This window comes from Struthio camelus, chromosome 10 (assembly GCF_040807025.1).
Source record: "Struthio camelus isolate bStrCam1 chromosome 10, bStrCam1.hap1, whole genome shotgun sequence".
In the NCBI taxonomy this organism is placed as follows: Eukaryota; Metazoa; Chordata; class Aves; order Struthioniformes; family Struthionidae; genus Struthio; species Struthio camelus.
Window position 1 is genome coordinate 26,887,176 of NC_090951.1, and position 13,414 is coordinate 26,900,589.

The 13,414-nt window shown below is 61.6% G+C and overlaps 1 protein-coding gene across 1 annotated transcript in view; it reads right to left on the reverse strand.

Annotated features, from left to right (window-relative positions):
• Window positions 1-7,289: 7,289 nt before the first annotated feature.
• The window catches only part of LOC138068540 (uncharacterized), a 52,176-nt gene continuing 46,051 nt past the window's right edge, over window positions 7,290-13,414 (reverse strand). Inside the window, exons 2-7 of the mRNA XM_068956373.1 lie at window positions 10,545-10,740; window positions 9,784-9,901; window positions 8,794-8,917; window positions 8,435-8,574; window positions 8,004-8,129; window positions 7,290-7,419 (exon numbers count right to left, since the gene is read on the reverse strand). Coding sequence (XP_068812474.1) covers window positions 7,305-7,419; window positions 8,004-8,129; window positions 8,435-8,574; window positions 8,794-8,917; window positions 9,784-9,901; window positions 10,545-10,740 — 819 coding nt within the window. The 3' untranslated portion in view covers window positions 7,290-7,304. The remainder of the gene's footprint in view (window positions 7,420-8,003; window positions 8,130-8,434; window positions 8,575-8,793; window positions 8,918-9,783; window positions 9,902-10,544; window positions 10,741-13,414) is intronic.

Below are 13,414 nucleotides of genomic sequence, written 5' to 3' on the forward strand. Positions count from 1 at the left end.
GTGCCCTCTGGCTAAGCCGATGCCACGTCGATAGATACAAGGGCGAAGCAAAGCGCAAGGACGGCACCGCAGCCCGTAAGGACCATTCGGCCCCTCTGGCCCTTGGTAGCCAGCAAAAGTCTCCCTGCGCTGCTGGGGCCAGCAGCCTATCCCTCCCACGCACCCCGCTGCAGGCGTATTACTAGCAAAGCACACCCGGGGGCCCCTCTGAGCACCTGCTCCTGGCTGGCCTGTCCAGCTCAAACAAGCCAAAGTTGCTCTCAGGCCACTTTGAGGCGTTCAGCCATGTCTTCAGAGCAGTTGGCCTGCCCCTCAAGCTTGGGGCAAGGGCAGGCAAAGGTTTTTAACCTGCCTTCTTACCAGGAATGTCTTCTTGAGCGCCCCTGGCCTGGTATTCCTGGGCAACAACCTCCGAAATACGAAACATGGGTCTCCGAACGATCGAAAGCTCCCCGTTCACGGAGCACTCGGAGTGCTGAAGAACATAGAACACCCCCACTCCTAGTATCTTGACACCCTGAGAACAGCAGCAAAGAGGGAGAGAAGGAACAAGCATCAGTAGCCTGGAGACACAAAAACTGTCCGATGGCTTGCCAGAGCGTGGGGGCTGCTGCTCTGCGCCCTGCCCACCCCTAGCATGCCGAGGGCAAGATGGGCCACTTGGGAAAGCTTTGGAGAGAAAGCACATACTCCAGACCTTTCTTTCCTCTTGCTCCTCTGCTCTCCTCAAAAATCTCTTTGCACAAGCAACAGCAGAGACAACATTCCTCCCCTCCATACAGGTGGGGGTGGGGGGGTGGCGGGGAGGGGAGCAGGGGGCATTTCCAACAGTGGGCACCAAGTCCTTGGCACTCTGTGGCACAGGGATGTCAGGGCCAGGCAAACCACCAGCATTTCAGGAGGGGAGGAACAGGACACAAGACCCACCTTGTTCTCTGCCAAGCGCTCTAGAATGTATTCTGAGACGCTGTCCCAAATGCTAACAATCTCTGGAAAGCAAGGCAAAGAGGTATCATGCGCCAAGTCAGCAAGCTCACTACCTTTCAGCACCCCGCTCCCCAGGCAGGTGGCAAGTGCAGGTGAGATGAAACGTACCGCCACCCCAAGCCAAAACACGCAAGGCGCTCCCCAGGACGGCCCTTCCGGACCTCAGCCGCAAGGACACTGCAGGGACGCCTCCGCCCACTTCTAAGCAAGGCTCCTGTCCTTTCAGGTGGCCATGCCAAAGGGCGACCCACCCGCTCGGGAAACGGGGACTAGGTTCCCACAGCAGCGAGAAGACCGTGCAGTGCCTACCCACAGGAGTCACCCACGCTCAGGGCAGCCCCAGCTGCCTCCCCTGCAGGGACCATTTTCACCTCCATTCAACGCCTGCACACACACACGCTCTGCACGGCCACCCGAGCAGCCCCAGCCCTTTCAGCCAGCTGCCAGCTCAGGGCACGCAATCCCCACTGCGAGGCAACCCACGGCTTCTGCCTGCACGTGCCCTGGAAGGCACGGGCAGAGGAAGCTCCTCAGGACAACGAGCCAGCCGGCCCGGCTGCCAAACTCACCCCTGGGCTGCCAACGGTCGAGCGGCCTGCTCTCCCGTGCCACCCACTCGCCCTGTCCAGCCCTCCCCTACAGAGCCCAGCGCTTCCATTGCCTGTCTCGCGGCTCATACCGTCTACAGCCTTACCGTAACGGTTGAGATTCCTGAGCGTTGGAAACATGTCATGCCACAGTTTCGCCATCTTCGCGCCCCCTCGCGCTCAATGGGGCCCTGTAGCAGGAGGGTGACGAGGAAACTTCTCCTCCCAGGAGCCGCCTCCTCCTCCTCCTCTGCACTTCCCCAGGTAGGCTCCAGCGCTGTCGCGCGGCCTCCCTTCGCCCTCTCAGTGCGCTGCAAAGCAGCTCCTCCAGAGAAGAGCGGTGGCGAGAGCAGCCCCAGCACCTGCACGTGCCAAGGCCTCGCAGGGAAGTGTGGGCAGGGCTCGGGGGCCCCGTGGCGGGAGGGGAGCTGTGACTGTGATGCGGCATGTCCCACTGTGAGCCCAGCCCGTGTCACCAAGGGGCTCACAGGCACCCTTACCGTCCAAAGCATTTCTCTTGGGCCCACAGGAGGGGCAATTTCACAGCCCCAGAGCAGCCAGACCGCAAAGGGGTTTCAGCAGGTCTCCGCTCTGACCTCCTGCTGCAAGTGCGGCTGACCAGAGCAGACTTCCCAGGCCTGGGCGCCACTGAGGGGCCACTGGCTCCACGGATTCCCCCACCACCCCGGGCCCCTGGGCCAGTGCTCCACCACCCTTAGGCTACAGCGCTTTTCCCCGTCTCTCATGGCAATTGCCCCCACTGCCACTACTGCCATTGCCCATCCTCCCGGCCCCCCCCCACCCGGCACCTCTGGGAAGGCTCTGCCTCCACCCTCTCACCCCCCTCCCGTTAGGCCCCTGCCGCCTGATCCTCTTGCGCCTTCTCTTCTCCCGGCTCAACAGCCCCACGCCCTCAGCCTCTCCTCGCACTGCTGGGCTCCAGCTGCCCACCAGCTCCCAGCCCGCCCCACAACGAACGGCTCCTCCAGGGCCACGCTCCCTTCCTGGTGTCCCTGCCCCCCTGCAGCTCCCCCCACGGGCCACAGTCCCCTCAGAGGCGCACCTCCTCTGGCATGAAGCGCCTTCTTCCAAAAGTACCTCTCCAGCCATGTCCCCAGCAACGGCTCCTTGCACGGCTCGCCTTCGCTTCCTTCTGCTTTTCTCCAGAAACACGCCTCTGCACCCTTCTCCTCACGAGTGCCCTTTCGTGTGGCCTCCTGTGGCTCCACGGAGGCCGCCCCCAGCTGCGGGATCTGCGGCCCTGCCGCCGCATGCCCCAGGCAGGGGCCGGGCCTCGGTGCCCCGCTCCTCCCTCCCTCCCTCCCTCCCTGCCTGCCTGCCTGCCTGCCTGCCCGCCCGCTGCCCCAGCATTGGGGGAAAGCCTTGCCCGGGCCCTGGGCGGCGCTGCGGGCTCCCTGCTGTGCCCAGAGCCCCCGGCCCCGCACGGGCAGCCCCGAGCAGCACGCCCAGGTGGCACTGCTTGCTGCGCAGTAAGGACTGGTGCCAGGGACTGTCGGGGATGGGGGAGGCCCCGCTGCCCGCGGGGAGGCGGGAGGCAGGCAGCGTTGAGCCGGGGCCCGGCAGCCCACCGGGAGCTGGTGGGGGTGTGGGGCAGAGCCATAGCAAGGGAAGGGGCCAGAGTGCAGGAGGCAATCCCAGGTGCCCCCTCCCCGAGCAGAGGGGCCTGGGAGAAGGCAGGGGGTCAGGGCCGGGCCGGGGGCTGGTGGCCGGGTGCTTGGCTGCGCCATGCTGACCTGCTCATGCCAGGGCATGGCTGCTTTGCGCCGATTGCAGGCAGTGTCCCCCCGCGGAGGAGCTGGCCCCTGCTGGCTTCCCCTTGGGCCATGCAGCTGCCTGCCAGTGCTCAAGGTCCCGCCGGGGCTCCAGCGACGCTGGGAGAGGTGCCGAGGGGGCACCGGCTGCTGCTAGCAACTTCCCGGGGACCCCTGAGGCAGTGGCTGGTGCTGAGGGAAGGGCAGCGGGCAAGGAGCCGCAGGCAGCACTTGTTTGACCCATGCGTTGCCTCTGCTTGCAGGCCACACTGCCCAAGGCATTGGGACTTGAGCGCGGCAGCCAGGCGAGGCAGGGCAGCTGCCGCTGAGGCAGCAGAGCCAAGCCCCAAGCCCCTCTGCTCGGTGAGGCTTGGGAAGGGCAGAGCTGGGAGAAGCTGGTGCCCCTCAAACCTCGTTCTCCCAGCAGAGCAGAGGGCACGTAAGGCAGCGCTTTCAGCCAGTGAAAATTGCTGGCTCATGCCTTCCTTTTTCAGAGGCCTGGTTTGCGCAAGGCCAGCGGTGCTGCCTGCCCACCAGTGCCCACCCAGGCTGCGGTCGGAGGAGACCTGCTCCTTGCATTGGTCCCGACCAGAGTTCGGCACCAGAAGACACAGCCCCTGAGGGGGCACCGCAGCACACAAGTGTGGCTTGGCATGCCTGGCTCACCAGCAGAAAGGGACCATGCAGACTAAGGTGGAGTCAATCAGCCAGAACGGAGCACAGAGCAACAATACAGTTGAAAACACAAAGCCTAGCTAAGTGTGTGTGAGGTTCCCCGTGGGGAGCCCCGTGATGCTTCTGGGGAGGCCTTGGGCAGGGAGGTGCCTCCTGCCGAGGCCCCCGGCAGCTGGGATGCCGGCTGCAGGGCTTTCGGCAGCTCCAGCTTCCCTCTTCCTGCCCTGCCAGGGGTGAAGGCCAGGCTGCCTGCAGGGATGGGCTACTGCCGCCCCCAGGCCTCCTGAGGAGGGGCAGTGCAGCCCCAAAACCACCTTGCAAAGCCGGCAGCCCTGGGCGTGGGCTGAGGTGGGTGCCAGGGTGCACGCTGGAGCACAGACTCTGGGATCCACAGGCCTCCAAGGCCAGGGCCTGCAGGGCCAGGGCAGGGATGACGAGGCTCTGGGGCTCTGACCCTGCAAGAGAGACCGCAGGAACACCTTGTGCTGGCCCTGGGCTGAGAGCAGAGGGGAGCAGGAGGCTTCGTGGCCTCCACGCCCCAAACCAACAGCAAATTTGTGCCCAAAAGCTCTCAGAGGAGGCTTCAGTCCCGGTCAGCTGCCCGTGTCCTGCACTGATTTCGTATGCTCAAACCTTGTGATGGGCAGAAGGCAACATGCTTGTACCCCAAGGCAGCCCCCTTTAGTGGCCAAGCCAAGGACCTGCTCTTAGCATCACTGCAGGAGTAACCGTCTAATTAAAGGCTTGCAATTAGCCCACCTCCAATTAGTGCACAGCAACTCAAACAAAGGGTCTTCTTAAAGGACAAGTCTCCTTAATGCAACCTAAATGGTCCTACGTTCCCTGTGCAGGGGCGACCCTTCTAAATCCCCCACCGCCAAGGCTGCGGCGCGCATGGGCATGGGCATTGGCTTCAGGGTCCCAGCTCCTTCCTCAGTGGGAGGCGGCTGCTGCTGGTGGCTTCCTCCATCGCATAGTTGGGCTGACACTATTAAGCCTGCTCCTAATAGGCTCTCTTAAGGCTAATAATGTGGCATACATAGCCAACAAATGCTAGAAGGAGTCACCAAAACTAAAGCAGCACTTTAAAATGCAACTCCTACATTTAGCATCGAGGAAATAAGCCCCTCCACCTTACTCCCAATTTGACACTCTCGGGAGAGTGCTTTAGGGGATGCTAATGCGTGTTTTGCCCTTCCTTGCTCCAACACGGGTCAGGCTCAGCACAGTGGAGAGGGAAAGACTCTGGCGGGGCGGAGGGGGTGGGGTGCGAGCTTTGTGCTCGCCCAGGGCCCTGCACTGGCCCCCTCCTCTGTCCTGCCCCTGAACATCCCAGACTCCGTTGGCTACAGTCGCCTGCTCCTTGCCAGGCCTTTGTGTTGACTCTGATGAGCCTTTGGGCGTTTCATGTCACTCTAGGAGCTGGAAGAGAGCCTGCCTCATGACACGGGGTTGCAAGGAGAGCCACTGGCCGTGGAAGAGGACTGCTTGCCTGGCCTCGCTCAGGAGTCCCATCCTGCCCACCCCGGGCATCTCTCTCTTTCCTGCCCGCTGACACGGTCTTTCTCCGGAGGGAAGCAGTGAGGCTACATCTCCGCACTGTGCTGGGTGGCCTGGGGAAGGCCGGGCACATGCCAAGCGGGGAGCTGGACACAGGTCTCCACCGAGTGCTGTCGGGGGGCTGGCACCGGTGCCTGGGGCACGTGTGCTCCAGGCACTTCCCAAATAAGCTCCACTGGTGCGGCCTCCTCTTCACCTGGATGTTGAGTTCCAGGGCCTCCTGCCACGCCTCCTCCAGCAGGAACAGGGCCTGCGCAGGCGTACTGCTTTCCTGCCCTTCAGCCTGCTCCTGGTTGCTGGGGAATGCAGGTGTGCGGGCATGTCCGGGTGTCCTGCCTCATTTCAGCAGGGTCACTTGCTCCTGCTGGTTCCTTCTGTGGCCCCACCTGGCCTCACAGAGCCCCACATCCTGCCCGTCAACCCCAAGGGGGACGCAAGGCCCTCAGCTCACCCAAGAGAGAACCCCCAACCTCCCTCTGCTCGTCCACCCACCCGCCTCAGCATATAGCACGGCCCAAGGCCCATCCCTGGGCCCTGGCACTGTCACGGTCCCTCTCCTGACCACAGGACCCACTGGCGCTGGTGAGTGCCCAAGCAGTTAGGCTGCTGTCTTTTCTCCCATGGCCAGTGACTTGCAGGGCTGTGCAGGACCCAGGAGTCCTGCTGGCCTGTCCCTCCATAACGTACCAGGGGCAGGGAGTCGCAGAGCTGCACCTCGGAGGTGCTCTGGGGCCTAGCAAGTGCAGGGGACCGGAGGGGGCCTGGGAGCCACATCAGGACAGGGCAGGAGCCCAGGAGGGAGAATCCAAGCACACGGGTAGCAGGCCCGGCCGGCCCTGCCGAGCTCCACTGGGTTGAAGAGCGGCCCAGCAGGGGCTGTGCAGGGCAGGGAAATGGGGACTGCTCCCCAGCCTCACAGCCCCAGCCTGCGGGGCTGAGGGGCTGCCCTGGCCCACAGGGCCCTGGCCCACGCGTTTGCACATGGGAAGGGAGGCATCTGCACCTCCAGGCAGCAGTCAGCGGCTGGCAGGGTAGGGAGACTACGGGCCCTGCGGCAGATGAGCAGAGCCCGTGGGAGCACAAGGAGCAGCCGAGGGCTGACGGAGGCCCAGGGACAAGCACGGCTCATCCCAGCTTTGCCTGCCTGGAGAGCCCTGCAGCTGCAGCAAAAAGCCAGGCATCTGCGCTCCCAGGTGGCCGGCCGCACCGCTCCACCCCACAGCAACTCCCTCCTTTGCCCTTCACCCTTCCCCATGCAACCCTGAGAAGGGCTCCAGCGTCCCTGCACACCAGCCCTCAGAGCACCCCTGGGGCTGTGGGCACGTCAGGTGCAGCTGTGTCCTGGCCACCATGGTGTGCACCGTGCAGTGTCTCTGTGCGTGTGGAGAGCGCGGGCGCGTGTGCGGATGCGTGTGCAGCGTCAATGGTGTGCCGGGCTGGCGCACGTGCACTGTGCAGGTGCAGGCCTGGCTGTGCGGGAGGGTCTTGGTGAGTGAGAGGTGTGAGCTGTGTGCGTAGCCGTCCTGTGGAGGGTAATGAAGGAAGGGGCATGTGTCTGTGCGTGTGTCTGTGCGCTGTGCTGAGAACGGGTTAGGCGGTGGTGTGCATGCACGTGCACTCTGTGGCGCGCGTGCCTGCATGCTGCGGCCCGTGTGTGGGCGATATTCTGTTCAGGCTCTACAAAATAACTGGAGGAGCACATGGGTTTGTACAGCTCTTCCTTTCATCTTTCAGGAGCACGCTTCCAGACTTCGCCGCAATAGTCACGTTTCCTCTGCACCACCAGCAAGTCCTGGTCCCTTTCCCTTTGAGCCTGGAGAGTCATCCGCTGCCCAGGGCTAGGGCATGGAAAAGGAACCGTTTGGTTTCAGGCACAGGCAGAAGGGCACGGAAATGCTGCAGGCCTAGCGCAGGGCACATCTTCTGGCCTCTGCCTCTGCTGGCATTCCTATGCTTTCTCGGATGGGCGAGGGGCCCCCTGGGGTGCGAGGCAAGGACATGACCACATGACTACCACGGGCAGGTAATCAGCCTGCACAGGAGTCAGGCGCGGGATGAGACTTTGGCCCAAACTGGCATCAAAGCACACGGCAAGGCCTCCACGTGTGGAGACTTGGGGAGGCAAGGACGGAGCGTGCCTTTGGAAAAGGGAGAGCCAAAGCGTCGCTCCAGGAATCCTGTCACCTTGGGTAGCCCCCGTGTTCTGGTCCCACCTGGGAATCCTACCCCTGAGAGCCCAACACCTGCCCCTGGGCTGGAAGGCTGCCTGCTCCCAGGCCACAGCCTCCAAAGCCTGTTGCTCTCCCTCGACGGGTGCCAGCAAAAGACCCCCCCCCCTCCCCTCCTCTGGGCTCCTCCTGGGTGTGGAAGGAAGGCCAGTGCAGGGGAAGGCAAAACAGCACCCCCAGCTGGAGAAATTTACCAGAGGAAGCGCTTCTCTTGGGAATTCCTCTGCCGATTCAGCTCTACCCTCTGCTTCCACTCTTCCCGACGCGCTTGGTAAGTCTCCAAGACTTGCAGGGTGTGGCTTGCTCGTACAGAAAGCTGCCTGCAAGAGCAGGGAAAAAGTTCCCTCTCCCCTTCTGGCTGAGGCCCTCCTGCCTCTCCCCTCCACCAGCCCCTGCACACCCGCTCCCGCTGGCGGTGCCCGCAGCCTTCAACTTGCCCCATGCAGCTTGGGGCTGCCTGGCATCGGGGCCTTGCCCAAGGCATTGCCACGTCAACAGAAATCAGGGGACACCATACCCAGCCCCATGGCTCAGGAACTGCGCTTCCTCACACCTCGGACAGGTGCTGCCACTGCACCTTTCCAGGCCGGGGCTGGGGCCGGGGCCCGGGCCCGGGCACACTTACTCTTTGTGCAGCCGCGGCAGTCTCTCGGGCTTCCTCTTCTCTGCTCGGGGCACGAAGGCAGCAGTGCTCGCCTCTTTCCCAAGCGGGGGCCCTGGTGAGGCTGGCCGAACCTCCGGCAGTGGTTCAGGATGCCGCCAAGCCTGCGTTGGCGCCAGAGGACAACTCTGAAGCTCCCTCACGTGCTCTCAACTCTCAGCACGGGGAGAAGCCAGCCACTACAGGGCCTGTGCGTCCCCCCAGCACACTTGTGTCTGCTTTGCCCTCAGAAAGCCCCATGAGGAGCACAGCGCCAGGCAGGGACCCTGCACTCGTAGCCTGGCCACGCTTCACCACACTTCCCTGCTGGCCCCTCTGCTTACCTGTGCTGCCTTGTGCTGATGCCCGCAAGCAGGAATTGCAGTTCGAGGTCTGCCTTGAGCAGGTCCTTCCTGCTTGCCGTCCTCTTCCGCCTTAGAGGAGCTCTCCCGAATTGTCTGCAGCCGGCTAAAAACACACAAGCCGCGTGAGGTGATTGGAGTTCCGGGTGAGGCTGTTCTGCATCTTGCGCTCACAAGCGGCTCGGGGCCAGCCTCTGCAGCACAAGGCAGTTCTGCTGGAGCTTTTGGTGTAGCTGAGTCCTTGCGTTCATGTCAACAGTGAGGAAAGAAAGCCTTGAGCTGCAGCACTGGCAGCGGGCCCAGGAGGCCCTAAGGAAAGCTCGGGATGCCCAGGTGTGGGCCCTCTCTGGGTGGCACAAGGGGAAAACCAATGCCGTTTGCAGCACCCAGAGCCTGCAGAGACCACTAGCCACCTCCTGCCAAAGGCACTGAAGTCAGGGACGTGCTCAGAAAGACTCTGTTTTGGGGTGAAACGGGACTATTAGTGGGGGAGCCACTGTCGGGGAAGGAGGAAGTGTACCAGGCACACAAGCAAGCCCGGCATGTAGTTCTCTCTGGTATGTAGTTCTCTCTGGCACTCCTCCTGTGCCAGACAACCGCCACACCCCTGCCCCTGCCACCCCAGCCCAACAACCTTCGGAAGAAATTCACAGGCATTACGTCCAACCTAAAAAGCAGGGAAAACAGACCCTACTCTCTGCTGCTGGGGCAGGGGCTTCTGACTTTCACATTCCTCTGAGAAGTGCTCTCATTCCCACTGCAACCAAAGGAGGGCCCTTCACATCCATAGGGGAGCAGAAAAACACCCGCCACTGCTGCAGTACTTCTTGCATCAACGCCAGTCCCTGGGACACCACTTGACAACCTCACAGACTTCATACCCACAGAGCGTACAGAAACAGAAACAGCTCCCTCCCTCCCAGAAGCCCAAAAGCACACGGCCACCCGCATGCTTTGCTCCAAGAGCCTCACCTGGCAGCTGGCTTGTTTCCCCTGCTTTCCCATGCCTTTCCTCCCTTCCAGCTGGCCCCAGAGAACGGGGGTGGAGAAAGCCTTTCTCGAGACAGGAGGCGCCCACCACAAGCACTGCCTGGAAGTAGCAAGGCAGAGGAGGCTCCTCAGCAAGCATCGTTCTTTGTCACCATTTGAACAAGAAGGACAGGCAGCTGTGCTCCAGCATCGGACCAAAGAGCCCAATTCCCTTGGAGCTTTGCTCCCAAGCAGGTCTTAGGCCCTTGCTGGCGCACGATCGCGTCCAGCCTTTCCTTTCTGCAGGGCAGTCTTCTGCCCTAGAGTTCTGTGCTGCTTCTACTGCTTTCTCTAGCCCTTAGGCTTCAAAAAGGGGACATGGCTGGCAGGTCCTGGGGACCTCATGCTACTCTCTCCTTTGGCGTGGCTGCAGGCTGGAGGGCAGAGTGTCACACGAGAAGGGGAACAGATTCCTGCCCATCTCTAAGGCGCTCACATGCACAGACTTGCAAGCTAGAGCAGGGCCCCGAGTGCCAGGGCAAAGTGCCCCTCAGCAGTGGCAGCTGCAGTTGGAGCTGCACAACTGCCCCGAGAGCCCCTTCCAGGAGGAGTGCCCCCAGATCTGTCGTGATGAGCAAAGAGAGGCACAGGAGAAGCAGGCCACTAGGCCCGGCACGGCATGTTAAGCTTGCCTCCAGCCCCTCCGCTGCACAGGACAAAAGGAAAACAAACACACCTCTCTCACCAGCCAGCTGGCACTTTACCTTTTCCCTCAGTCTGCTTGTTCTGCTCCCTGTCTTTTGCCGGCCCGCCTTTGGCAGCCTCCCGACACCCTCCGGAGGAAGATGCTGGTCGCACAGGCACAGGCGTGATGACCTCACCCTCACTCCTGGAAACAAGAAAGGGACGAGAGAGACGCTGACAGCAGAGCCTTGCAGAAACCTCCTCTACATGCTTGCCCTCCATCTAGAAAGAGAAAGTCACCAAAAGACTTGTTGGCCGCCCTTCACGTTGCAGTCGGACAGAGTCTACGCAAGAAACAACCCCTTCAAAGAGCTCCAAGAGCACAAGGTCACCCTCAGCCTTTTCTCCAAGAGCCTCACCTGGCAGGCAACTTCCTTCCTTTGCTTTTCCACTCCTCCTGCTTTCTCCCCCCAGCACCAGGTGACGCAGGTGGCAAAGGCCTTTCTTGAGCAAGCAGGCACGCAGCAGGAGCACTCCCTGCAGGCAGGAAAGGAGAAGGCTCTGCAGAAAGCGTCTTTGGGAGCACTTGGTCCAGAAGGACAGGCAGATCTGCTCCAGCACCGCATCAAACAGCCTGATCCCCCGGGAGCCGCGCTCTCTAAGAGCTCTTGCTCCCTAGCACGTCCTTGGCACACCTTAGCAGCCTCTTAGCAGTCCACCTTAGCAGCCTCTTAGCAGTCCTCTCCAGGCAATCTTGCTCCCCACCTTCACACGCCCGGCATCCGCCAGAGAGGCAGACCCCCTCCAGCACTGACACCTCGGGCCCAAATGTCCTAAAGCGAAAGAGGAGCTTGCGCTGGCCACCAGGGCGCAGCACCCCGGGGCAAAACTCTCCCAGGCAGCACATCCTGACCAGGGCTCCAACCACCTACCTACTGCCGAGGACCAACGGAACAAACACGCGCACACACACAAACACACGCCCGCCTGCACACCCTCCTCTCGCTCGCCAGTCACCTGTGGCCTGACCTTTTCCGTCCGCCCGCTCTTCCTCTTTCGGGCGTGTCCGGGATCCCTTGCAGGAAGACGCCACTTGCTGCTTCTCACGGGGAAGCTTCAATTCAAATCTGGAAATGACAAGATGCCACGGTGAAGAGAAGGCACCACTTCCCCTTTGCCTCCTGCCGGCCTTGTACTCAGAAAGAAGGCCTTTCGGGGCACGTGGGGCCCTCCAGGCTCACCCAAGACATGCTTAGGTCACAAACACAGGCCCTGTATGGATCGGGTGCCTTCCACACGATGCCTTTCCTCGGCCAGCCACACACAGCACATTCGGGAACCTTGGCTTTTGGAAGCCTCACCCACGAGAAAGAGACCAGTCACAGGAAAATGTGGCCCCCATTCCTCTCTAGGCCTAAGATTGGTTAGCAGTGCCAAACACCGCCACTATTGCCTGTTCCACCCTGGGGAGACCCCCAGAGTCCCAAGTACTTGCAGACAGCAAGCTAGGAAAGAGTTGCTCCGCAGCAAGTCCTTCCTGAGGAGACAAGCTCCAGCAGGACGCTGCTACCAAGCACGAGCTGAGAAGCAAACGTACCGTGGCAACATGAAGACGCTTCTGGGACCCATGCGGAAAGCCGCGCTCCTTCTTCCTTTTACCACCAGGTGTCTCGTCCCTGGCGTCTGAAACAGACACCGAGGTACGTGAGAGCATGCCAGCGCCATTACTGCCTTGCTCCTAAAGGCAGCAAATCTTTCTTGGGCTCAGGGAAGATGCTGCCCCTGGGACATCCTGAAACAAAGCTGTCTTTCCAAATACTAGCCCTCAACGAGGAAAGCAGAAGATGCCCAGCTCAGAGTGCAGAAGGAGGAACACCGTTGCCAGGCGTTTTGCAAGGGCGAGACTCAAGACGGTCAAGGAGGACGCTCCTTCTCTCTGCCTGCAGACATCAGGCACAGGAGAAGGCGTGTGGTTCGCCAGGGTTTCTGCAGGCTGGCGTTTGCCTCTGGAAGGTCTTGCTCTGCCCCTTCTTGGAAAGACAACTCCTGGCTCAGGCGTGCTCTTAGCCCCACAGTGTCTCCAAGCATTCACATGCTTGCATCCATCGCGTGGAAGAGCAGAAAGAGCCGGCCCTTGCTCGGCCTCTGCCCGGTGGCTAAGACCTGCGGGTGCCAACTCCCTCATGGGGGTGCAAGCAGCTGGGCAGGGCCTGATGAGGGATCTTTGGGAACACAGCCTGACCCAAAGGCCCTGGCCCTGGCCCAGAGAACACGCTGGGCAGAGCCCCCCAAGACAGCAGCAGAGAGAAGGAAGAGACAGGCCCGGGAACCAGTGGCTGGGCTACAGCCTTCTTGCATCTCTCTGAGCAAATCTGCTGGCCCTCTGCAGGAGCGAGCCCTTCAGCTCTGACTGCTTTCACATCGCAGCTGCCTAAGGACACCTGGCAGCTTGCGCTCAAGGACAGGGCCCCACGAGAGAGCTGGGGAAGGGCGTTGGGCTGGCGCAAGGAGACATGCCAAGCAGCGGGCGGATGCACGCGTGGCCCAGAAGAGCCTCGCTCATGCCGCAAGGGCCTCCAGGGGCCCTGGGAAGGCCTGATTAGCGCCAGAGTCATCGACTTACCCCCAGCAGAGCTTCTAGCAGCTTTCCAGTGCCATCCATGCTGAGGAGGAAGTCGTCATAAAACCTCATTGTCACTTCCTTCTTCCGTACAGAAAGAATGCCAATGCCCTTGAAGACAAAGTCCACGTCCTGTCTTTTTGACATGGCCCAGAAGAACGCCATCGCGGTCTCATGTATGGAACACTGCACCGTTGTCAAAGGCATGCGGGCACACACGGAGAGATTCTTGTACTGCAGAGGGACTATTCTTACGTCACCTAGACCGCAGCAAAAGACGAACAACGTCACCTCGGCAGCAGGCTCCAAGAACAAGGGGACAAGACTTTC